The sequence below is a fragment of the Epargyreus clarus genome, unplaced genomic scaffold (genome assembly GCF_041222505.1).
Source record: "Epargyreus clarus isolate Ecla_fem2 unplaced genomic scaffold, WU_Ecla_fem_2.2 ptg000015l, whole genome shotgun sequence".
NCBI lineage: Eukaryota > Metazoa > Arthropoda > Insecta > Lepidoptera > Hesperiidae > Epargyreus > Epargyreus clarus.
The window spans coordinates 7,608,244-7,632,340 of record NW_027332223.1 but is presented as its reverse complement, the minus strand read 5'-3'; the positions used below and the strand labels follow the sequence as shown (position 1 = coordinate 7,632,340).

The 24,097-nt window shown below is 33.6% G+C and overlaps 5 protein-coding genes and 1 long non-coding RNA gene across 9 annotated transcripts; 3 read left to right on the top strand and 3 right to left on the bottom strand.

The window, feature by feature from the left end:
• Positions 1-264: 264 nt before the first annotated feature.
• Positions 265-4,172, bottom strand: AlaRS (alanine--tRNA ligase, cytoplasmic). Its single transcript, XM_073080376.1, has 2 exons — positions 3,999-4,172; positions 265-3,299 (listed from the first exon to the last, which is right to left on the bottom strand). Exon 2 carries the CDS (start codon positions 3,282-3,284, stop codon positions 381-383), a length of 2,904 nt encoding a protein of 967 aa, XP_072936477.1. The 5' UTR covers positions 3,285-3,299; positions 3,999-4,172; the 3' UTR covers positions 265-380.
• Positions 4,173-4,517: 345 nt separating this feature from the next.
• On the top strand, positions 4,518-6,514 carry mTerf3 (mitochondrial transcription termination factor 3). Of its 3 annotated transcripts, none has more exons than XM_073080379.1 (4): positions 4,518-4,669; positions 5,149-5,317; positions 5,395-5,609; positions 6,018-6,514. In XM_073080379.1, the coding sequence occupies exons 2-4, from the start codon at positions 5,310-5,312 to the stop codon at positions 6,293-6,295; spliced, it is 501 nt and encodes a 166-aa protein (XP_072936480.1). In that variant the 5' UTR covers positions 4,518-4,669; positions 5,149-5,309; the 3' UTR covers positions 6,296-6,514. The 3 variants fall into 3 exon arrangements, with proteins under 3 accessions (XP_072936480.1, XP_072936481.1, XP_072936479.1); XM_073080380.1 differs by having other exon boundaries at positions 4,527-4,630; XM_073080378.1 differs by having other exon boundaries at positions 4,548-5,317.
• LOC140747770 (endoplasmic reticulum-Golgi intermediate compartment protein 3) lies at positions 6,256-14,386 on the bottom strand. Its single transcript, XM_073080377.1, has 8 exons — positions 13,940-14,386; positions 13,596-13,754; positions 13,322-13,458; positions 12,625-12,698; positions 12,046-12,211; positions 11,517-11,706; positions 6,523-6,724; positions 6,256-6,439 (listed from the first exon to the last, which is right to left on the bottom strand). Exons 1-8 carry the CDS (start codon positions 14,031-14,033, stop codon positions 6,304-6,306), a joined length of 1,158 nt encoding a protein of 385 aa, XP_072936478.1. The 5' UTR covers positions 14,034-14,386; the 3' UTR covers positions 6,256-6,303.
• On the top strand, positions 8,156-9,093 carry LOC140747773 (uncharacterized). Its single transcript, XR_012102905.1, has 2 exons — positions 8,156-8,323; positions 8,501-9,093. It is a non-coding gene; the product is annotated as an uncharacterized LOC140747773 (long non-coding RNA).
• LOC140747772 (reactive oxygen species modulator 1) lies at positions 9,897-10,595 on the top strand. Its single transcript, XM_073080381.1, has 2 exons — positions 9,897-10,125; positions 10,408-10,595. The coding sequence occupies exons 1-2, from the start codon at positions 9,995-9,997 to the stop codon at positions 10,514-10,516; spliced, it is 240 nt and encodes a 79-aa protein (XP_072936482.1). The 5' UTR covers positions 9,897-9,994; the 3' UTR covers positions 10,517-10,595.
• Positions 14,387-17,964: 3,578 nt separating the features above from the next.
• On the bottom strand, positions 17,965-23,326 carry verm (LDLa and CE4_CDA_like_1 domain-containing protein vermiform). 2 transcript variants are annotated; one of them, XM_073080372.1, is made up of 5 exons: positions 23,141-23,326; positions 22,100-22,235; positions 21,382-21,512; positions 19,503-19,652; positions 17,965-19,396 (listed from the first exon to the last, which is right to left on the bottom strand). In XM_073080372.1, the coding sequence occupies exons 1-5, from the start codon at positions 23,190-23,192 to the stop codon at positions 18,237-18,239; spliced, it is 1,629 nt and encodes a 542-aa protein (XP_072936473.1). In that variant the 5' UTR covers positions 23,193-23,326; the 3' UTR covers positions 17,965-18,236. The 2 variants fall into 2 exon arrangements, with proteins under 2 accessions (XP_072936473.1, XP_072936476.1); XM_073080375.1 differs by lacking the exon at positions 21,382-21,512 and adding an exon at positions 21,106-21,218.
• Between the last annotated feature and the right edge of the window lie 771 nt (positions 23,327-24,097).

Below are 24,097 nucleotides of genomic sequence, written 5' to 3'. Positions count from 1 at the left end.
GGAATGTATGAAACTAGTAATCTTTCTCGTATATCACCTTTCTTATACTGTTTTCACAATGGGTTAATGTATTTCTTGACATGAGCCTTTGTTAAAAAAATATGCTAAAGAAATGCAATAGTAGAATATCATGGATAATTTTTTGTACAGGGTGATTCTCAATTAGCGTTGGTAACCTTTTTAATCTTCGGATTTGTACTCAATTTTGTTAATACAAAAATTTCGACTTATAGGACTTAATTGCTATAAAATGAAACACATGTGTAAAAAAAAGCAATCATATATTCATGGCAAATGAATGTGTGACACTAATAAATAACACTATTTGATACTTGAATTGAACTGTACTTTAAGTACACTTAAATTGGAAGAGGAAAAGTTTAAGATAATTTAGATGTAGCAAAATCGCGAGCTCTTTTAATAGCATCGTAAATACACTTAGGGTTATTTCCCGATGCTTGAGCCGACTCCGCCTTTCCGCCACCTTTACCTTCCATCATTTGCACAACAGACTGGACCCATTCAGACGCAAGTAAGCCCTTTTCATTAAGGCTTTTTGGAACAGCTGCTAAACAATATATTTTGTTGGATTCCTGATCTACAGAAAAGAACATAGCAGCAGTATTCGGAAGAAATTGTTTAACTTGTTTTAGCGCACCATCTAAAGCTTTAGTATTTCCGAATGCATTTAGTTCAGTTACGATAATCTGAGACTCTTTTTCTTCAAGACACAACTCCTTCGCCTTTTCTGTCACCTGAGTAATTACCATGGCCTTTGCAGCTCGTTCTTTGTCATCGATTTGTTTTTTCAGATTCTTAAGCATATTCCTCAGTTCTTCTTTCTTCCAATAAGATATTTGTGCTTGAGATATTTCATTCGTAAGATCAACGATTTTTTTTGTTATATCTTTCTGGCTTACCCCATCCCCTTGTTCTTTGATAAAGCTTGCAATATTATTGACTTCATTCTCCAAAATACTCAACTTGTTTAAGGCCTTTGTAGCCTCTGGTCCTGTAAGAGCAACAATTCTACGAATACCTTTAGCAATTCCCTCTTCACTCACTATAACATATTCCCCTATATGACCAGTTTGGTGTAAATGTGATCCACCACAAAATTCAACAGAGGTTTCAAAACCAGAAGGACCATCTGGATTTTGTTCCAATTCTTCTACTGGTATACCAACTGATACTACGCGAACTGGATCAGGGTAATGTTCATCAAACATTGCTCTAAGCCCCTTAATTTTTTTCGCATCGCTCAAACTTGTGTGCTTAGCATAAACACACTTATTTTCACTAATAATGCTTTTTATTTGATCTTCTGCTTCTTTTATTTGTTGAGTAGTCATTGGGCCCTTGTTAGTAAAGTCAAACCTGAGTCGGTCTGGCATTACCAGTGAACCCCGTTGATCAGAATCATTCCCAAGCACCTTTCGCAAAACATTATTCAAAATATGTGTACCTGTATGGTTGTTCATAACAAGTCGTCTTCTTTCAGTATCTATATGTAAAGCTACTGAATCGCCTACTTTCATAGTCCCTTCGACTTTGCCAGTATGTAAAACGTAACCACCTTTTACTTGCACGTTTTTGACTGTAAACTCTACACTGTCATCATCAGTTTTAACCATATACCCCTCATCGAATATTTGACCACCTTGTTCAGCATAGAAACTAGTGCGGTCTAATATTACACCACATTCTTGACCAGTCGAAATTTCATCAACAAATTGTTTATCTCTGCGTAATGCGATGATTTTAGCAGTGCACGGTCCAAAAACATATTCAGCTTCTTTGTCTTTTGAAGATGGAACATAATTGTATTTTGGAGAATCATCTGTTGTTGGGAATCCATTATCTTGCAAGTAGCTTATGGCGTGAACATCTAAAGCCAAGACGTCTACTTCTCCCGAAGCCTTCCCCTGTGAACATAATTGGGATTCTTTTTTTGCTTTATCATAAGCATCCATATCAATAGTAAGCCCCCTTTCTTCACACATTAACTGCGTCAAATCTATCGGGAAACCATACGTGTCGTACATCCGCCATGCCACATCACCAGGCACAATTTTAGCATCACCAAGTTTTTCTATTGTTCTATTAAGCAAGTTTCGTCCCCGAGTAAGTGTTTTGAGGAATTGAATTTCTTCTTCATTAATCATTTGAATGATTGATTCAGGATCTTTCTTAATTTCGGGGAATACATCTCCAAGGAGCTCAACCACAGTGTGGACCAAAGATGCAAAAAATCCTGGTTTTGCATTGAGTTTTTCAGAAGCATAGCGTACAGCCCTTCTTAAGATTCTTCTTAGAACATACCCTCTGCCTGTGTTATCAGGGTGTCCACCGTCCGATAAAGCAATTGTTAGAGTTCTTGCATGATCAGCTAATACACGGTAAGCCATATCAATGCCATCAACATCATCTTGACCCACCTTACCAGTATAAGGCCTTATTTTAGTACCATCTTCAATTGCCTTAAATATGGGCATAAAGAAATCTGTATCATAATTGGCTCTTTTGTTTTGTATAACTGAAACCAACCTCTCCAGTCCTAAGCCACAATCAATGTGTTTTTTGGGCAGCAATTTTAATGAGCCATCAGATTCTCTATTGAACTGTATGAACACAAGGTTCCAAATTTCTAAGACATCTGGATCATCCATATTAACAAGATGTGCAGCATTTCGTCCTCCAATTCTATCATAATGAAGTTCAGAACATGGCCCACATGGCCCTGTTTCTCCCATTTCCCAGAAATTATCTTTCATACTTCCAGGCAAGATGTGAGACTCAGGAATACCAGCATTCAACCAAATATTTTTGCACTCTAAGTCGGGTTCGAGTCCTGATGCGGCATCACCTCCAAAATAAGTAACATACAATCTATCAGGTGACAATTTATAAACCTCAGTTAGGAGCTCCCATGCCCAGTTACATATTTCTTTTTTAAAGTAGTCACCAAATGACCAGTTACCCATCATTTCAAAGAATGTGTGATGATACACATCTTTACCGACATCATCTAAATCATTATGTTTACCACCAGCTCTAATACATTTTTGGGTGTTTACAACTCTCACATATTGAGCCATATCAGAACTAGGATCAACAGAACCCAAGAAAATTGGTTTAAATTGGTTCATGCCAGCATTTGCAAAAAGTAAAGTTGGGTCATCTAACGGAATGGTTGATGATGAATGCACATATTTATGTCCTTTATCTATAAAGAAATCAATGAACTTCTTTCTTATTTCATTTCCAGTCATCGAAGTATCCATGGTGCTAGTTGGGATCTGTAAGGATATGTTTAAGTGATTAATTAAAATATAATATGTTGTTATAAATAGTATAAGTACACATTTTTACATTTTATATGAGATTATTCTTTTCATAATGAATGTGCAATAAACAGATACATCCATAAAACTAACCTATCAAAATGTATAGGCAGTTATTTTGTAACTTTTACTTTTAAATATATTTTGAGGCTCATGACAGTCTTAAATTATGTTTGAAGAACATTTCTAACTCTTAATGGTAATTTCAGTTATTCAATGGTACACCAAAATAACATTCTATTCCAATTTAATTTAGGTAATGCACTATTAAATAAAACTTTATTCAATATTTCCAGTTAATATTGTTTTATTTACTTTTTAAAAAATATGTACATTTCTTCAAATGATGTATGTCATCAGACAGTATGGCTTACTTAGGAACTTCCACTATGCCTCAATACACTACATACATAAGTATACACTAAACTAAAACTGAAGTAGGCTTCAGAGCATAGTTTTCAAGCGACATTAATAAGATAAGGCGTTATAAAAAAATCTAAACTTAACAATTTCATTAAGCCATATGGAACTGTCGACAATGTGAAAGGCATGTTCAGTACTTTGGATAAAATTTGGCATAATCTAAATGCAAAATAATCGTATAAATTTATAAGCAAACACAATAGTTAACCAAAAACTAATCCATTATCATACCTCAAACAGCGATGATACGAAGATGACGTTATTTTCACCGTTCTCGCGTAATAAACGAATGTTGCGGACTAAATGACACACGAGACGACTTCAACAACTTCAATGTAAAGGAAAGGAATTTATAATTTATTCTACAGCAATACAGCATGGAACCAATTAGAAACGTCGACTTTAACTGTCAATGTCAGACGTAAATTTATACTAGTGATGGGCGTACACTAAAGCTGTACCCGTAGTATAAGTTATCAATCGATCACTCGATCAACGCCTTTCGTATATTCGTATATTATGTCAGTTATTAATAATGTAAATATTTAACTTGCAACTTTTACTGCAAACTAAAATAGTACAGTCTTTATTTCTAATTTGTAATTATAGGGGATACTATGGGAATTTCAGGTGTCGATGGGGCTCCAAAAATAATTCGGTATTACCACTTCTATTAAAATATTGATTTCGTTCTTTCTACATGACATTTATTATGAGAATCGATTTTGTGTATTTGCAGGGATTTAGTACTTCTTTTTCGTCGGGCAGCCCTGTTGACAGCTGAAAATCTGAACTGTCAGCTGTCATAGTCACATTGCAAAATTATTGAGAAATAAACGAAGCTTGAAGAGTTAGAACTTACTGTGCGTATTTAAGCTATACTGCAGTGTATCAGAATCAAAGTAATAGAAGAACTATCTTCAACTATTCATTTTAATTTAAGTATATACATGTGCATCTTAAATGTGAATTCTAGTGTTAACAGATGATCTAGAAGTCAATATGAATTTCAACCAATTATTTAGGAATACTTTATATTTTAATCATACAAAACGGGTATTATGTAGTAGTTTTTCAAACGATAATCATACCATCATAAATCGTTTTTTCAATAGTAGTACTTCAAACAACAATAATATAACTGTACTTGAAAAGAAAACGGATATCTTAAACAAAGTAACCGAGGACTTGTCATCTGTAACTCCATATTTTCCACAATCTTTCAATTTAGCAGCTTATGTAAACAGTTCTGAGACATTACAAAATCTAGTACATTTGAATGTAAACTTGAGTAAAATTGAGAAAAAGCCTTACATAGTTGAAAAAATATTAAAACTGAATTTTGATGAAAATATAAAAGGTCACATACTTTTTCTTAAAGATTATGTTGAAGCAGATAACTTAGGTACATTCTTAACTAAAAACCCTCTGATATTATGTGAATCAATAGAAGATCTCGCAGTGCGTATTAATTACTTGGAATCAAAACTCTTCAGTGATGACCAGATTAAGCAAATTATCACAAAGAATCCATTTTGGTTGATGTTAAGGTATGGTTTTATAACTTTCAATACAATATTTTTCTTGTCAAATATTTTGTTATACTAAGTTAATATATTTTTTTCAGTACTACTAGAATTGACCGAAGATTGGGATATTTTCAAGCACAATATAATTTGAATGGTAATGAAGTGAGACTAGTTGCAAGCAAACAACCAAAGCTGATTACCTACAATCTCCACCATGTAAAAACGAATTCATTTGTACTTAAGGAGGAAATGGGATTTTCAGACGAAGAAAGAAAACAGTTGCTTTTGAGGACTCCTAAGTTGTTTATGTTGAGTAAGTACAAATATTTGTTAGCATAAATAGTTACTCGTTGGTGGTGATTACATTGAGCATTTGGATTTTTGGAACGCAATGCTTACTAAGCAACATTCAGAACTTTACAGGAAGGTAAGTAGACAAATAGTAAATAGGTAGCAGAAAATAATATTCATGTTAAAACTTAATTAAATGGCACGGTAAGACTATAATCTTGGGAAACAGATTTGTACATTGTAAAAAAGGTTTTTAAAATCTGTCATCACCCCCACTACTGACACCGGTACATTTTATGTTGTGATAGTGGGATTTAGTAGTTGGTAGGTATAAAAAAACAACAGAATTTTTTGTGCAATTCACTTATATAATCATTAAATATATATCTCATTTTAACTTATTTACCTAATTGTATATTTTTTGTTTCAGATCAAAAAGGATTATTGGAAAGATTTAATTATATACACAATACAATGAAAATACCACATGAAATGATACTACGTTTCCCCCATGTATTACTATCTCGAAACTTTAGAGTAAAACAAAGGCACACATTTTTAGAAAAACTGGGGAGAGCGCAGTATGACCCAACAAAAGAAAATTATGTCCCAATTACTGCTTTAGTTGAAAGTACAGATAATGATTTTTGTAAAAGATATGCTAAATGTAATGTTGTAGACTTTAATTTATATTTGAAAACTATTTAAAATTTCTATTATCCTGCTTTACCCAGCACTACTTTGTTCTGGAATGCTTTTAGTGAGTGATATAACAGTGTATCAAAGATACCCGCTACTGTGAAAACACCACCAACAATTGCACAAATATTTGTTGCAAGATGACCAATGGACCTGAAACAAATTGGTGTAATAATGATGTCATAAAACTGTGAAGTTTCTGAAAGAAATATAAAACATTTGATATAATTACTTGCCTTTCTTTTTCTGTATATTTAACCATGAGGGGAGAGAGTTCGTAGCTAAAGAAAGCACCTGGCATTCCTGATTCTGTATTAATATTAGAGACAGATTTTTGGTGCCTAGTTACTGAAAACTGGTTGGTGTACAAAACACTCTTATCTAGTTTCACATACATTGTGGGCACTATTTTTATGTAATACTGGAACATTACAGCACCTGTAAAAATTAAGACCAATTTAATCTAAATGTACTAAATAGGCAAGGTTAATTTTAATGTAAGCAAAAACAAATTTTAAAAGTTAGCAGTTCCTTGTTTATAAATTTAGCTTTAGTTTTAAATCCATATTTTTCTACCTTACTATTAGTATTAGTACTTCCATTGTTACAATGATAATTTGATATATAATATAATTGGGCATTTGAGTAAGGCATAGGAAGTATGTGAAGTCATTAGGATCTGCAATAGCACGTTTAAATTTTTAACTGACTTCTAAATCACCTATTTGTTAAGAAATTGTTACAGTAAAAATAATCGTGGTCGACATTGTCCAGAACACAAGGTTTGCCTATTTGATAATTTTATTAAATAAAGATGGCATATAAAATAATTTATGCAATATAAATTTCTTTGGTCGTTCGCAAAGATAATGAGCATTGACCGCGTCCATCCTATGACAATTTTATTTCTATTTTCAGTATATTTATTTGATTTTTATCTTTAGATACTAGTATAAAATACTATTTATAGGGAAAATATTGCCATATACTGCCATACTGCAAGTTTGTTGACACTTAACATTTAGCAGCATGGCAAATCTTATTGTAGTAAAGTAGAGTTGCGCAAAATGTATCACTAAAGTGAAAAGAGTGATATATATCTTTTGAACTCAGTGATATATATCACTCTTTAAGCTCAATAGCTCACTTTAGCTCAGTAGCTCTGTAAAGATACGCGACATTTTATATCAGTATATCAGAGAATCAGATCAAAATGTTTTGACAACATTTTTGATTCCTATAATTAATACAAAACTGGCAAGAAATTATATATGAATTATCACAGCCAACGCTATTTGTATATCCCGGTTTCCATGTTCTTAGCAATAAAATATTTTAATTTAGTGTTTAATACGTAACCGTAACTGTTATATATCTCAATCAACGCATTTGACTCGAATCAGGCTCACTACTCACTCTCAGTCAGTCGCTCATTTGACTCATCGCTCACTCGCGAGCTAGTATAACACTGTTGAGTTGAAGAAGATCTTATATCCGGAATCGTTTGAATCTATGAACTAAACCATGTGATGCGGATATAAAGATATAATTCAAATCCGTCGGAGTTGATGAGTGATTAGCTCTTTGGTGAAGATATATATCTTTTATATCACTCACTCGCGAGCTACACAATTGGGTACTTGACAGTTTTAACAATAAAATATGAAATATATCCAATATGTTAGCTTATAAGTAAACATAAATTATGGAGTATTTAGTTTAATTTTTAATACGTTCTAAGTATTTTAATTTTTTAAAATAAATTTTCGATATTTTATCTGTGGATTTTAAATCCCAAAACGGCGACAGTGCTGCCTTAAACACCATGTGACGTCACCACATGCAAATAAACAAGACAAATAAAAATGATATCGTTTGCTGTTAGAGTTGGTTGAATTTATGTTGTGAACTGAAATGAATCCACAGTATATTAAAGCTGATAGCGTAAATCTGCTTAAAGAAGATATACAATGCAATAAATAAAAATGAATACAAAAACTTCCGTGAAATAACCTATGGAAATCACAAATAAACAACGTAAGTAAAATATTCTTTATATTTACATTTAATCATTTCGGACAGTTAAAACATTTCTTAACCGATTTCCGATAGAAGAAAGGTTGTCTTTAAGTGATTATCAAGCTTTTTAAACTATACTTATATTCTTATGTGAACTGCTTTAAGGTTATTTATTGATTATATTTATATTTTCAGATCTTCGCTACAGTCGTATAGTGACGTAGCTGTAGGGTATGTGCAGTTTAAGAGGCAGGCAAGTTTGTGTTTCATGAAAAGTAAAAGTTGTCCTGAATACAAGGTACATCAAAAGTCATGCTCAGTGTCCATGACTGTATATGAAAAACAAAGTATTATTAAATGTGATGACTGTCCTGCCTCCCAAGGATGCAGCAAACATGCAGTAGCATTTTTAATGTGGAGTCATAGAAAGTGAGGAACCAAAAGTTTCAAAGGTGGTCAGCACTCTGAAGTACATAAAGTAAAGGAAATGGGAAATAGTAGTTCTTTACTTGAGTAACCTACCCAACAAGATGAAGGAAGGAAAATGACCATACAGTTGCTGTTATTGCACTACAGATTTCTCAAAATGACAATGATAAAAATTATATATCTAGTTGTTACAGAAAATAATTTTAAAAATGAAGAAAGTACACACTCAAGCAGCACAAAAATTCAGCTTAGCAAGAGCTTCAATATACAAGAAAATAACAGCTTCAAAATGCTTTGAGGTTATCTGTAGTAAATATTGTAAATGTAACATATAATGATAAATATATACAAAAGTTCTACGGTGTGTCCGCAATAATAGACTCATATAAACGTAACAAACAAAGCAGTCGGTTAATAAAAGATTAAAATTAGCAAATCATGTATTTTTAATTATACAGTCCTGTAAGTCAATCCGTGCACAAGTAATAATAACTCTGTCATCGAAATAGTTTGTTTCTTATTAATTACAGAATGAGGCCTTAAAATAGAGAATTCTCGTAGACTTCTTTTAATTCATTTATTATATTCTTAACTAATACTAATATTATTCTATTCTTACCTAACTTTATTCTTATCGTAGACATCTTTATATTATATGAATACATTAACTTGCTGTTTTGTTCTGATTACATCCAAGTTTGATGATTTAGAGTAGAGGAATCACTCTTTATTCTTTTTTCTCATTAATACTTCTATTATATGTTTGAATCCTCTGTCTGCAAGTTCTTTTAACGTTTATGAGATTTCGGCTTAGGAACGTGTATAAGCAAATTTGTTAGGATATTTAGCGATCGTACTTGTACACATCGTCACTGCACACGTCTTATAACTTGTCATTTATTTCAATTTTAGTTATAAAAGCTAAATAACTCCCTATTTTCTTCCGAGCGTTGTTTGTTTACAGTATAATGACGTTTCGCCACAAAATGACACTTGACCGCCTGATTTAACGCGACGTTCCGTTCACCGTAAAGAAACTTTGTTTTTTATTAATAAATAGCCCTTTTTTCGAAAAAGTGATCAATGAAAGGCATATACAATACGTATACTAATTCATTAAAACACTTTCCCAAAAAGTGTCAAGTAGCCAATTCTATAGTAAAGTGACAGTGACAATAGTGACATATGAAATTGAAACTTGTCCGTCGAACGAAATTCTTTTCGCATTTATCTAAAAACAAATAAAATAATTTAAAGAAAATGCCTGTACCAGGCGGAGTTTACCAAAGTCAGGGACCTTCGTGTTTCGACAAAATGAAAATGGGATTCATGATAGGATTTTGTGTTGGAATGGCTAGCGGCGGCTTGTTTGGAGGTTTCACAGCGTTGAGGTTATCTTTTTTAGAATTTCTTGAATTAAGTTTGTGATATACATTATAAACTATCTAACTTGATAATTTATTTCATTTATTGTAGGTTATGTAAATAAAATGAATTTGGTAACATAAGAAAAATCTTAGCATAATATAATAACAATATATAATTATGTCACAAGAGTTGCAGTAATAAACTACTATTTCTAAATTTACATAACTATATGATTTATGTAAAGTTTTAAAAATTTGTAATTGAAGTTGTGGGTTCTATGAATATTACCAATATTTATTTTACAGATATGGAGCGAGAGGCCGGGAATTGGTCCATTCTGTTGGAAAAGTTATGATACAAGGTGGAGGTACATTTGGTACTTTTATGGCTATCGGGACTGGAATTCGTTGTTGAAATAGATGTGATTGAACTTAAAATTTTGTATATATTATTGTGTAGGATTACTTCATTTAATTAAAAACCATTACATTTACTACATTCGTTTGCTTACAATTAAGTCATTTCACAACTTAGTAGCAAAATCAAAGTAGATATTGATTGTTTTATCACTATTAAAACAATATGTGTTGATTGCATAATATAGTATGTTAAGTTACTAATAAATCTACTAACCAAAATTTAATTTTGTTTTGACACCAATTTCATGACAAGGTTTAAGGTTAAACATTAAGCAACAACAACAAGGTTAAACAATGGTTTTAAGGTTTATCTCTGGAATAAACATATTGTAGAAAAGCGGAATGATTATTTAATTAATGACAGAATATATATGTGTACAAGTAAATTTTGTTTCATTTACTTGTATACATGTATATTCTGAATTTGTTTAATTAAAAAAAATAAGGATGTGTTTATATTTTGTACAGATCATCTTTATCATAAGATTCTATTGAGAACTAGGTGCTACTTATAACTTTATTATACTGTAATACTAAGTTAGAACAGGTCAATGGCCCCCTTTAAGAGCAATACTATTTATAGAACACATCTTTGGCATACTTTGTGCAAATTATTTTTGTGGCACTACTGGATATTTGCAAAACTTCATTATTTGTTTCACAATGTAATGAAATGTTATCATTCAGTTAGTCTATATGTATTAATTTGAAGGTATATAGGAAGTACACAACACTAAAACTAAATAATTCCTTAAGACTACCCTAGATGTAGTTATTCCAGCAACTTACCTATGTATTCTATGACTTAGCCAGTTACATATAGCGATGCCAAACAATCAATAGTTGACCTTGAATATCAGGATATTGATAGTCCTGTTGATATTCTCACTATTGCAACACTATAGATAGACTATCAATAGTAGCATATCGAGCGGCATCACTAGTTACATATTGATATGAAGGTAATTTGTGTGTGAAGATATATAAAAACTCACCTTCTTTCGCTATTCCTGTAACGCCATCTAGTGGTGCTGTGTTAGCACTCTTGATATCACTTCCAAATGATAAATGCTTTATAATATGAGTAGTGTTAAAAACTGAAGATGAATATGGTTGAACATCATGTACATGGACATGGTTGATGGTGAAACTTTTTCCAGGAGCAATGTGGAAGCTTCCTCCAACCTAAAAAACGAAAAGCAATGCTAGTGTGCTGTAATTTAAACTTAGATCATTATATTAATATAAACATTAGGTCGTTGTTGTGTCACTACTGGGTGCTGCGAGAGACCTTTGGGTTTCCTCTCAGAGTGAGGAGGGTTAAGGCCATAGTCCTACACACTGGCAAGTGTGGATTGGTAGCCATCACACACCTTAGAGAATATAAAAATATGGCCAGAAGAATTACTTCATTATTTTACTGTTAAGAAAAAGATTGAACTATGGTTTGTGATCATTATAGGATATTTAGAGTTGTTTTTAAATATTGTTTGCCAAATACTATATTGTTATCAGCAAAATTACCCGATTCACTTCCATGTATCCATATATCTGACATCCTTCTTTAAGTGCTAAATTAGTTTTCTCTATAGAATCATCATCTTTACATTGCTCAATAGTTGCTAGATCAGGTAGTGCCCATCTCTTTGATCTATAAGCTTCCTTGACATCTTCACATGTGTTGCAACATCTACGGGTCACATATTTAAATATTAAATGTGATAGTATACTTAGTGGTATAGTCTGCGCCAAACTACTGGTCCGCTCTGAAGTTGTTGTGCGCAAGTATAGTCAGAGAGCCAATGGGGTTGAAAATAACTACAAGCATACGCTACAAGCAAATTTAAGGGAACAGTAACGCAGCTATGTACCCGTGGGCGAGAGGAGCGGATGGGTGCCGAGGAGGCCCACATTGTCTTCATCCTGCAAATATCTACAATTTGCTGTTGCAACACTATTCATTTCTATATTCAGAGCGGTCTAGAAGTTTGGCACGGACTCTAACAATTGAATAGATGTAAATAACTGTGAAGAAAATCATTAAGAAATGTCATACAAAAATTTTTAAATTGCTAAAAGCTTTTGTAGAGCAAATATGCTTACTGCGAGTCATTAAAAGCAGCTCCATAACAACTGCCACATGTCACTATGGCAACTTCGGATGTGTTTTGTTTGGGCTGTAAGTAAAACAAATAATATCAATATTTGATTTGTTGATGTATGGGATTCAGGAATACTAGATTTGTCAAAATCAAAATTGTCTAAATTTTTTTAATTTTCACTGCAACGGTAAGACGTGAGAATGAACATAAAAATGAAGGTAGATCGATTATAAGTGTGACTTTATTTTTCAACATTTATGTACGTAGCTTATTGCTATAAGTTTTAAATTTTCTTTTGCCATATACCTACCACAAGTGGTTGTTGTGGAGCATAGTGTCTACTTATATAATACTAGCTGATCCGGAAAATGTTGTGTTGCCATATAAATAAAAAAATGTTAAGATGAAGAAGTATAGATAGTAGCAGGCCTACTGAATATGCATATATAATTTGGTGAAAATCGGTAAAGCTGTTTCAGAGGAGTATGGTAATTAACATTGTGTCACGAGAATTATATATATATAAAATGTAGTATAATGTCTATAAGTAGTAGACACTATGCTCTACAACAACCACAACTAGATAACATTCACAACATTACTCTTGTCAGCCAGCTCAAGCATACAGATAAACAACTTTTTCAAGTTTTATTACAGATGAGGATCAGTAGTTTATAGGTGAGACTCATATATCTTACCGTTGATGATGTTATAATTTCTTCTTTTTTTGGTTCTTCAATAGGGACTCCATTTAGGTCTAGTCTTCTTTTGTGTATATTATGGTCCATTTGAAGGTGTTGTTCTCCAGAGGAGTCCATTGCATCCAATACTAAATCTGTAACATTTCACACAAATTATAAATTACTAAGTAATTTCAACATGTGTATTGCATGAAGTTTTATTAGTATAGCAGCAGAGTTCAAATTAAATGGTAGCGGAAATGAAGGAAAATATAATGTTAAAATTACTTACAGCTACATGATATTCTAGGTACTGTGATATCAAAATGTATGCGTAGCTTGTGACCCCTTGATGTATCCACAAATAATTCTTCAGATATGTTGGGAGACATGTATGTATGTAGCTCAGATATAAACAGTAAAATCATTATGATTCCTCCCACAACAGTAACTGAAACAAAACTATTGTTAATTCGTGTACATGAAGCAACTAGGCCTAAACCTATGCCACATGTCCAGTATATATTAATAAATTTAATTATGAAAATGTAAGAGGTTACACAGTAGGAACCCCATTGTTCATTAATTCAAATTGAAGCAATAATATTTCACTAGCTTATTTAAATGATTATTTACTTGTAGCTCCTGTCGCTGTTTTGACCCGGAAATCTTCCAAAGTTTTTGCATATGCATCAAATTTTTTGAAATTATTAATTAATTGAGATGACATTTTAATAATCGATCACAATGCAATTGTAAGCACGGACTACTTATGAAGTTAATTTTAATTTAAATTACACTATTCTGCAACAATTATTCATATATTTGAATCCTAAGACTGTGCCAAGTATTCAAAAGTCAACAGTAGAACTGAAAATACCCATGTTTTCGCACTTAACAAATTTAGTTACGCTACGATACAGTGAGTATTAAGTTATAGAAATGTGATTGTATTTGATAAATTTAAAGCTAGTTGTTGTTCTGAAGAAATAATCGAAATTAGTCTCAATGTAGTTTAAACCCTGCAAAATATTCTATAACCAATACAAAAATACAATAAATACATTACAGAAAAAGTCATTTCATGACATTGACAGATGGCGTTTAGTGCTTACAATTCTCACAAACTTAGGTAGAGTGTTATTTTTTCAATTAGTGAATTTCTTTGCATGTAATCATAAATTTCAGTCACAGTGCACAGTCTGATTTGGATCGCTGATTGGATACACAGATTTGCGGGTTGGTTGCTTCAACGGCAACATCAGAGTTGTAAACAATAACTAAATAAGATAGTGACTTAGTCCATTTTAGAGGTGCATTCAGACATGCATGTAATATTTTTTAAATATTTATGCTTAAATATTTTGTAACTACTAATATAATTAACTATAGTTGCAACTAACAGATGTAAAAATATGCAACCACAGCATAGGTTCTGAACGTATCTCAACTTATTCGCTATGGACACATGTCTATTTCCAGTTTGTCAACGTCTGCTCAACGTGAAAAATCTAAATTTATGAGTGTTGCCAACATGAATTTATAAAAGTCTTACAAAATCTACATACTTGTATGAATAAATGATACAATATTTAAATACTTTATACTATTTTAACTCGTCTTTTTTGCTTACATTATTTGTTATGTTCTTATATGTATGAGCCAGGTTGTTCTCTGGAGAATAAATTGGATAATGGATATCGAGTGTAGAGATAAGTAGTACTGTATCATATGAGGAACTGGTAAAAAATTGTTATGCGGATGCGGTAAATAATATAATATTCAAAACCGTCCAAAATGGCGATAGTTTAGCAAAAGAGTATGAAATAAACTTAGCAGTTGTAGACAGACAGTGCTGAGTTGAAAAAATAATAATTTTGGTAACTAAAGTAGTTAATAGAACTTGCAGTATACAGAACGTCAACTATTTATGTAGTCCAAAATAATGTAAATATTTTTGGCGCTTTTTTAGGGTTCCGTATAAAAAATTATAATTGAAAAATTGGTGGTACTGGTACTGGCACTAGTGACTGTGGTCTGAGTACGGAAACCTCCGTGCGCAAATTTGATTCGTACTTGACAACTAATTAATTGATCCACGTGCTACACTAACGCCACCCTAATTTAATGACTTGACATTTTTGGATATAAAGATACTGCACTCCTTATTTCATATGGAATCCTTACTCCTTACTCCTCTTTACTCCATAAGTTTGGCCCTGGTTACTAGAAGTTACCTACGGTATAAAACTGAACTTGAGTTTTATTCAATTTGAAACCTTAGATCTCTCGAAACCCTCCGTGTACGAATTCGATTTGCACTTGGGCAATTTTAAGCCGTTGTGTATCCATCTAAACAGCGCAAGCAGTAATAGTAGCAGCAGGACCGGGGACATAAAAAATAATTACTTACTCAGAGCAGATGTTAACCTTAACAAGAGCTGACAGTTAATTTTTCCGAAAGTATAATGGGTTTCTATTTTATATTTAACATACATAGGCATGGCCATATGGACCATTGCATAATATAGGAGTAGCAAAGCTTGCAGTCCACCTGATGGTAAATTGCTATTATCTCTTACGGACATTTGTAATCAACCTCAGATAAGATCGCGTTGGACACAGTTGCTATGCCTGAGGGCTAAGCTGGAATACCTTTTTTATTTTTTGTTTACGAGGGGGAAACTTCAAAAGACACCCAATGTCGTGATTCTTACCGCATTAGAACCCCCCGGTGGCCATCCTCGGCGCTGCGTAGAGGACTCCGGGATCACCAAAGAAAGGCAACCGGAGTCCTCTTAGCGCGTTGCCCTGTCGGGCTCCAACCAGGTGAACATCACGCTCGCAACAGCTCCGTAAGGACTAAGTTGGAACCTTCTTTAGATACCTAAGTAGGTACGTCAACGTTAAATAGACCCTTTAAATCTAAAAATACTCAGGGCAGTGGTGTAATTGCAGTTGTTACCTTCTATCAACTTTTAAAGGTAACGTGTAAGTATTTATACGTTTTCTAATCATCTAGGACAATATTGTTGGTAATCGTTGCACAAGATTGTCATGAGTAACGCTTATTGTTAGTATAATTATGTGTAGTGCCTTTCATATTTAGGTACCTACGTAATGTCATGTGGCAGTATGGGAAAATATAAAGATTTTTATGAACTTGCAATTAGGTACCTACATATTTATGGTTCTTTTCAATCAGGTTTACTTCAGGTTATTCGTAGATATTTTGAAATATCATGCCTAAGAATCACAAACTCTGCGTTTTTTTTTCAAATTATAGCTTCTTTGCAAATTTGTATCGAACAGGGATAGAACATGGTTGGGACTACTTGGGACGAAAGACCTATGCCTTTATTGGGAAGAGAAAAATGTCCTGGGCCCTCCTTTTAAATTAGAATTGCGGCTAACTCAGTAATACCTCTTAAAACTTAGGCTAACTTAAAACTTAGGCTTAACTTCGGCTTGATTGGCTTAGTTCAGTTGTGCTTCGACAGAAAAATAAAGCGATTACGTTGACTGTGCCTACGATCACGCCATATTGTAGAAGGGACCTTGCCTCCATAGGCGGGATGGTTAATTCAATGCTTTGCTTTTTAGAAACGTAAAAATTTCTTACACCGAGACAAATTGAAAAGGAAGCGCTCAAACTTCCCAGTTTTTATAAATTGTAATTGTAACCAATTACCGATTTAAACACTTATGCAATATTGGGCGCAGTCGGAAGTCGAATGGGTGACGACTGACGACTAATGTCTAAGTTTCATGTACGTTTCCTTATTGGATGGAACTTTAAGCAGTTGTCCCCGGTTGTTATCGCTGTATAACATGCATTTAACCTTGTCGGAGACCTTATGGCTACTTTAAAAATATTCTCTACGCCGTAGAGTCTACGGGTTTACCTCTACTTCCTCCATCAAGCAATTGGACAACGGGTTGGAGTGTGGTCTATGTGTTCTCCATCTGTGGCATAAGACCAACGGGTTAAGATCTGTAACGACAGATAAGCTGAATTATTGGTGTTTCAATTAATTAATACTTATGTTTTCTTTTTGTTTCGTTATGATTCTACTCGTATATAAGTCCATAATCCAATCTCTGTATATGTTACCTCTAAGCTAGTTATTTTAAGTCGATAGCTCCTGCCTGGGATAGATATTTTCATTGATCATAGCGATATCTTAAAGTTATTGACATTTTGTGACTTCAATTATCGCAATGAGTTAGCTAGTAGGTAATTCTATTAATAGGTATTGAATAAAAGTACTACTGGTTTGATTACATTTTAATGTTTAAACCTTATAACTATTTGTGTTAATACTTCTTAAAGAAATAAAAACTGTATCAAATAACTGTATAAATTAGAAAGAATAAAAATGTTTTCAAGGCAAGGGCTAGCGAGAAATGCAAATAATGTTACGCATTATACCTAAACATTACATAATTAGTCAGGTTGCTGATTGAATAAATAACAAGGTGTAACAAAAACTTAATCTTTTAATTATTTTTTTATAAAAGTGTGGAATGTGATGGCCAAAGAGTATAGTAACCTATATTAGAAGTGATGGCTACCAATATTTCCATAAACGAAATATTTAACGAGAACCTAATAGAACTTTAATCAAGGGGTCGCTATAATAAATGAATAAGCACACAGATCCAATAAAACTTTTTATTGTTCATAAGTTTGTAACAACCTAAATTACTTAATGAACCATTGTTTACCTATATTTGCAGAAGAATAGACGCGCCAGTGCGCGCCATACGTCAACATACAGATTTAAACTGTAAATTTAAAACACAATGATGTAAACTAGATTACTATTTAGTTGACGCTGGTCCCTGCCACAGGATTCACTATAAATTGTATTCATTAACATTATTGAGTATTATTTACATGTGTACAGTCTTATAATTTAACTTATAGAGATCACTTCTTAACGTTGAATCCCTCTCCCGTTGGATCTAATATCCATGGGTAGTTGTTAGGGCATTCCATGCAAGTGAACAAACGTAGTGTCTCTCCTGGAATTTCTCGGGTGGTCAACGGACATGCGTTCGGCAAGGAGCAGAAAGGTTGTCCTTTCACATCACATTTTTCTTGCTTCCATTCCTGGAAGTCTCTTAATGATGATAATTCTGTTGGATTCTGCATCCATTGGATGACTTGAATCAATGAGGTGAAGTAAACATCGTTTTTCTCCAACATCTCTTCGATGAATTTAATCAATTCGTCGCGGAATTCTTTCTTAGATTTCAACCATGAAGCGTGGAAGTGAAGACCAAGAGGGGCACGGTTGGTCGTGTAGTGACGGTTGAAGTTGTGGCGCAGAAGACGGGCGAACTGATCTCCGGTTTGGATATTCGAACATGAATCAACCACGTGACAACCAGGCAGAGATTCATCGAATGTTGGGTCATCTCTTCTATCCAATTCATTCATCACCATCTCCCATACTGGATGGCTTCTTGATGGACAGTTGTGAGCGTTACCGTTACACTTGTGTGGCATTCTGAAATACAACGTGTAAGGCCAGATAGGTACTCGGCCGAGTGGAGCCGTAATGGAGGCATCATATACGAAATACTGATCGGCCATCATTTCGAATTGCTTATTTCCTCCAACACGCAAATAAGGAGCCCGAACTCCAATGATTGAAGCATCGGTAATGTTTGCAAAACGTTCAACAATTAAACGTGCGCCAGCCATTTCAGCTAACCAATCATCGTAGGTTCCACTAGTCCAGTACAGTGGGTCATCTTTATGTGTAATCGAAAATACGGCAATTTCGTGTCCTTTTCGGTGTAATTCTTGAACAGCTGCGTAGTTAGTATATTTGTGGGAAACGAAGAATGTACCGCGAATTTGACAACCATTAGGGTTATGGCGATTTCCATTGAAAATTTGTTCATAAAGGTCAATATTGTCTACATTGACGGCACCGTTGAAAGTAATGGTGATCATCTGAGGCACTTGATTAGGCTCAATTCCTCCGGGGATGCGGGTACCGTCGGCAGAACAGAAGCAGTCAGGTAGTGTACACTGGTTAGTGTCGCAGTCGGGTGCTCTGTTCGGATCAACGTCAACGGCTGCAAAAATATTTACATTTTAATCCTCGCAATATATACGAGCAATAGAACTGACTTTAATTTTGTTTGTACCTAATAGAACTTAGAACATATTATGTATACGTACTACAAGCATTTTCGTCCGACTCGTCTTTGCAGTCTGGTTTTCCGTTACAGAACAATTCTTTTTCTATACAATCTCCACTTCCACAAGCTAGTTTGCCTTCAGGACAAATTGGCTCGTCTGTCTTCAAGATGGGCAAAATTTTCCTTGGTTCTGTGAAAATTTAAAAACCTTAATATTTTGCAATGATTTGACGTAAAAATTGCCTACGTAGTTCACGTAATTCACTATGAAAAATTACTACATTTTTGAGTTGTAGTGTGTTTTTATATGTCATAGTGTTTTAAAAGTTGTCCTCAGAAGATATAAGAGGGAAAGATTCGGCAAAGCATGAAAGTATGAACAGTTAAGGAACAGTTAAAGATAGAAATAATTAATTGTGAACAGTGGGTACTTAGCTGACACATAATTAAGGAAGTATAGCCAAGTGCCTCATGAATTAGTCATAGAACAGACATATTAAAACCATGTAAGAGATTTGTACTTTTAAATGATAAAAAGTAAAAGTTGAAGAGTATTTAAAAAGATGACAAGTTATTTTCAAGTCTAGTAAATAAAAGAGGAAACCACATTTAATAAGATGATGACATGCCTCATTACGAATAAACCTCTGAGTTTTATGTGAACTTACTAATTGATGTCGAGAGATGAATCGGAAATCAGTTATTTACAAATTTAAAAGATTAAAAAAAATTGCCAAAAATATTTGCTTTTAATTTTAAACGGCGGTTTCAAAAGCTTTGTATATATCAAGATTTATATATAGCTTTATTTATATATTTGTTTATATCAAGAAGTAAGCAATGTTTATTGTTTAAATTACAATAAGATGTAGTCATATCGCTTTTGAAGCAACTGTTTAAAATTCTTGTTAAAATGCTGAGATAAGGAAAATATGTTTTGTCTTAGTTCGCTAATGAAGCTGCAGTGAATTATATACAAGTTATTGCAAAAATGCGTCAAAGTATTTATTTACATAGTTGTAACACCTCATTCAAATGTCCAGTAAGAAAGTTAGTGTTTTTGTTAGTGAGATGAAGAAGCTCAAAGAGGAACTAGTGTAGTCAGTATAATTGTTATATTGGTTATATTTAAGCTTTAGCCTATTTAGAAAAGAAAATTGAAGTGAAGATATTTTTGTTACATAGAGACCCAGTATTCATGTGTAATTGTTTTCTGTGTGTCTATTTATGGTCGTTATCCTTTTCCGAAAGAAAAATATTCTTCGGATGGAATGCTATTGTGCTCAGGCGTGACTATAGTTTTTCATTCCATTAGATAAATTGTAGCTGAACTATTTATCAGTAAGTATTATAATTTAACATTTCTTCAAATACATTTCGAATTTTTTTTAATATAACGATAAATTGTAACCCAAGTGTCTGACAATAAAGATTGTTTAGTGTAGATAAAACATTATTACGTTGTATTACAATGACAACGAATTGTATTTGGCGAATGTTATTTGTAACGTGGGTCGGTCCTAGACCCGACCCTTCCTTAAGTCCGGGGCCTCATGCAATACACCAAATCTACAGTGCGACGCGGCCCCTTCACCCAAGCTCGATTGCTCGCTACGCGCCAATAGCTTCTTGTCGGCACTTACTCTCGAGTTTGTCACAGTTGGCCACTTTACCCTTCCAGTCGCAGGTTTGTTTATCGAGATCGAAAGCCAATCCGGACGGACAAGTGATCTGTTTAAGACCTGACCTAGTGCACCTGCGTCGATAAGAAATTACATATTAAAAATAAGACTGGAAAAGACAGGAAGCGGACGTACAAAAGGCTAACCACTATGAAACGTTCCGATCGGAAGATCGCTGCTAGGCGAGACGGAAGCTAGCCCTTCGCACGACCACTCCCTTTTGTCGTTGGAACTTACTTTCTATTTTATCGCAATTCTTAACATGTGTTTTCCAATCACAGGTTTGACGGTCGATATCAAACGCCAGTCCGCCGGGACAGCGCACAGATGCGAGCCTGGTCACGCCATTTTCCCCTCCTTTGTCGCACCTGTACATATTCGGCCGTGCTTTCAGCATAAAATTTTCAATTTCATTCATATAATGTGTGTATATTTCATGCTTTTTTATTATGAAATTTAAGTACACACGTATCCAAAATATTAAGAAGTCATTAAAAATGTTAAATACTTTATACATAAATTATAATTAATATGTTGTTTCTTTTGAAAACATATATAAATAATAGGATTTCGGACAAAGAAAAGTATGACACGAAATTTACATATTAATATAAAATCATATACTATAAAGAATTAAGAACAAAGGAACTTATAATTCGGATTGTAGCTGAAAAGTATAAATTAGAGAGGAATTTACCAGAATAAATTGTATTGAATTATTCTACGAACTAAGTGGCGTTGTGACTAATATTCAAGGCACGATGTCGAACGTTCCGTTCACCGGCTGGAATATCAAGTTCTTGCATATCAAACGACGCGTATAAATAAATCAGTGATAGAGAATGGCATTAGCTGCAGGTAAACACAAAGAGTAATAAGAATTATCAAGTCAAAAATAATAATATGCCTTACGCATATGAAAGTTAATTTCAACTTAAAACGTTACAAAACTAACCTGACAACGTCACGGCAATCGCCTTCGGTGGTAAGCCGGAAGTACTCATCAGCAGGACGACCGTCGCACAGCTGCTCGGGGTTCACTTCATCTCCACCGGAATCATCTTCTTGTCGCTTAACTCTGCTGCCCGTCACTGCAAAATATCCCAAGTAATTAAATATTGCGAAACAACCGTGTTAATATATTGTTATTATTTCTAAGTGGCTGCAACCTATATACACATATAAGTCCTAACATCGATTACAGGTTACCAGGCAAGTAGGGAAAACATAGACATCTATAAATTGTATGGTTTACTGAACATAATAAATTTGTGCTGAGTATTTAATATTTATTAATTCCGTAAGATTGAAATACCCCTTGGATTATAAGGCGTACTATTACACCAACTTAATATGCCTATTGAGTAACTCAGCTTAACGTAAGCAACGATTACCACACGCGGGTGAAGGAATGCTGTACCGTTTCATTTCGGAGTTGAATGCCGTTCCGCGTATTATATGCCGTAAGTAAAAGTTAAATGAACCTACAATGTTTGGAGTAAGCTAAAAATATATTGTCTTATTCTACAGTACCTAAGTATAGCTTTCTGCCGACAAGTTTACAACGGCATTGAAAGGTATAATGTTGAAAAGAAATCGAGGTCAACGCAAGCCACGTAGGTAACAAACCGGTGTTCTGTCTTTGCCGCTTTATGCAGTCTTTACATAAGTTTTGATATGAAAATCTGTTCGTACGATCAATCTTTAGTCATTTTCATTATTAAATAAAAATCTCAGGCTTGTATAGTTTTAATAAAAAGTAAATAAAAAAATATATGTGATAATTTCGTGATAAAAGCAATTAAGGCTTTTAGCACACCTAACTTTGCGAATTTTTTTATAAAATAATTATCTTAATAATTAAAGCTTTGTGTTCAAGTGGGAATAATTATAGTAGTAAACAGTTTTTATTATTTTCATAACAAATTGCGTTAACAATTTGTTTAAATTATTAATACCTGTATTTAATAACGATTTAAGAAATGTCGGTACTCACCTAGACAGGCGAGCAACAGTACCCCGAAACACAGGTACGCGTGTCGAGCCATGGCGCTCGGCGAAGACTGGCCGCTGCCTCGCGCTCCACAAGAAAGTGCAAGAGGTGTCTGCTGCCCCTCTTCACCTATTTATATAACCAGGCAGGTCGTACTCGACACCAGCCGAGTTACTCCGCCCGTCCTGTGCGCACTATGCCTCCCGCCGATGTAACCTACCACACCATCGCCGCAGCTTTTAATAACCGCACGATGACGTTCCTGAAAACAATGTGTTAGGTTGTAATTATAATTAGATTATTAGTTAATTACTAAATTAGACATTTGGTAATAAATCATTATTATAGAATCATCTATAACTATGAATAGGTTAATACACATGAGCTCTACTAAAAAGAAAAGAATTTTGTCTTATTATATTATGGACTATCTGAACTTTCATATTAGTACCTCATACATTAGGAAGATTAAGTTTGTCGAAAGTATAAGTGAAACCTCACTTATTTGCACGTAGGCACGAAATAGGAAATTAACATTTAAATGGTTATGCCGTCAAATCTCGTATAACTTGTCTATTTCTCAAGGTTAGTTCGTAAAAATTATTCGTGACACGTATATTTAAAATGGCTATCAACAGTGTCAGAGTGGATTATCTATAGAATTAGTAGTAACTTGTCTGAATTTTAGATAAATACACTGACACTCACAATCTTTCTCTCATTCATCCGAATATATGTCTTTGAAAGCCTCTCTACAATTAAGAAATTATATTTAATCTAATAAGATTTCGATTATAGAAGTGAGAGCATAGGTACTCGATCATTTAATTGGAATGCGCAGTTACTTACGGAACTAAAAATAAGTTTGCAATATTTTTTTATCAACTTAACTTAGGAAATTTTTACTACTTTATTCAAGTTTTTAAATCATTGATCTACTTTACTACATGTACCTATGCG

What these genes read in the sequence shown, in the direction of transcription:
- LOC140747772 (XM_073080381.1), top strand. Translation starts at nt 9,995, where the DNA reads ATGCCTGTACCAGGCGGAGTTTACCAAAGTCAGGGACCTTCGTGTTTC. An exon ending in GGAGGTTTCACAGCGTTGAG is followed by an intron (nt 10,126 to 10,407) that starts GTTATCTTTTTT and finishes TTTATTTTACAG; the next exon opens with ATATGGAGCGAGAGGCCGGG.
- AlaRS (XM_073080376.1), bottom strand. Translation starts at nt 3,284, where the DNA reads ATGGATACTTCGATGACTGGAAATGAAATAAGAAAGAAGTTCATTGAT.
- mTerf3 (XM_073080378.1), top strand. Translation starts at nt 4,770, where the DNA reads ATGAATTTCAACCAATTATTTAGGAATACTTTATATTTTAATCATACA. An exon ending in CCATTTTGGTTGATGTTAAG is followed by an intron (nt 5,318 to 5,394) that starts GTATGGTTTTAT and finishes TATTTTTTTCAG; the next exon opens with TACTACTAGAATTGACCGAA. An exon ending in TCCTAAGTTGTTTATGTTGA is followed by an intron (nt 5,610 to 6,017) that starts GTAAGTACAAAT and finishes TTTTTGTTTCAG; the next exon opens with ATCAAAAAGGATTATTGGAA.
- LOC140747770 (XM_073080377.1), bottom strand. Translation starts at nt 14,033, where the DNA reads ATGTCATCTCAATTAATTAATAATTTCAAAAAATTTGATGCATATGCA. An exon ending in ACCTAGAATATCATGTAGCT is followed by an intron (nt 13,459 to 13,595) that starts GTAAGTAATTTT and finishes GAAATGTTACAG; the next exon opens with ATTTAGTATTGGATGCAATG. An exon ending in AAATTATAACATCATCAACG is followed by an intron (nt 12,699 to 13,321) that starts GTAAGATATATG and finishes TTTTACTTACAG; the next exon opens with CCCAAACAAAACACATCCGA.
- verm (XM_073080372.1), bottom strand. Translation starts at nt 23,192, where the DNA reads ATGGCTCGACACGCGTACCTGTGTTTCGGGGTACTGTTGCTCGCCTGT. An exon ending in GATTGCCGTGACGTTGTCAG is followed by an intron (nt 21,513 to 22,099) that starts GTTAGTTTTGTA and finishes GAATATGTACAG; the next exon opens with GTGCGACAAAGGAGGGGAAA. An exon ending in GAATTGCGATAAAATAGAAA is followed by an intron (nt 19,653 to 21,381) that starts GTAAGTTCCAAC and finishes AAATTTTCACAG; the next exon opens with AACCAAGGAAAATTTTGCCC.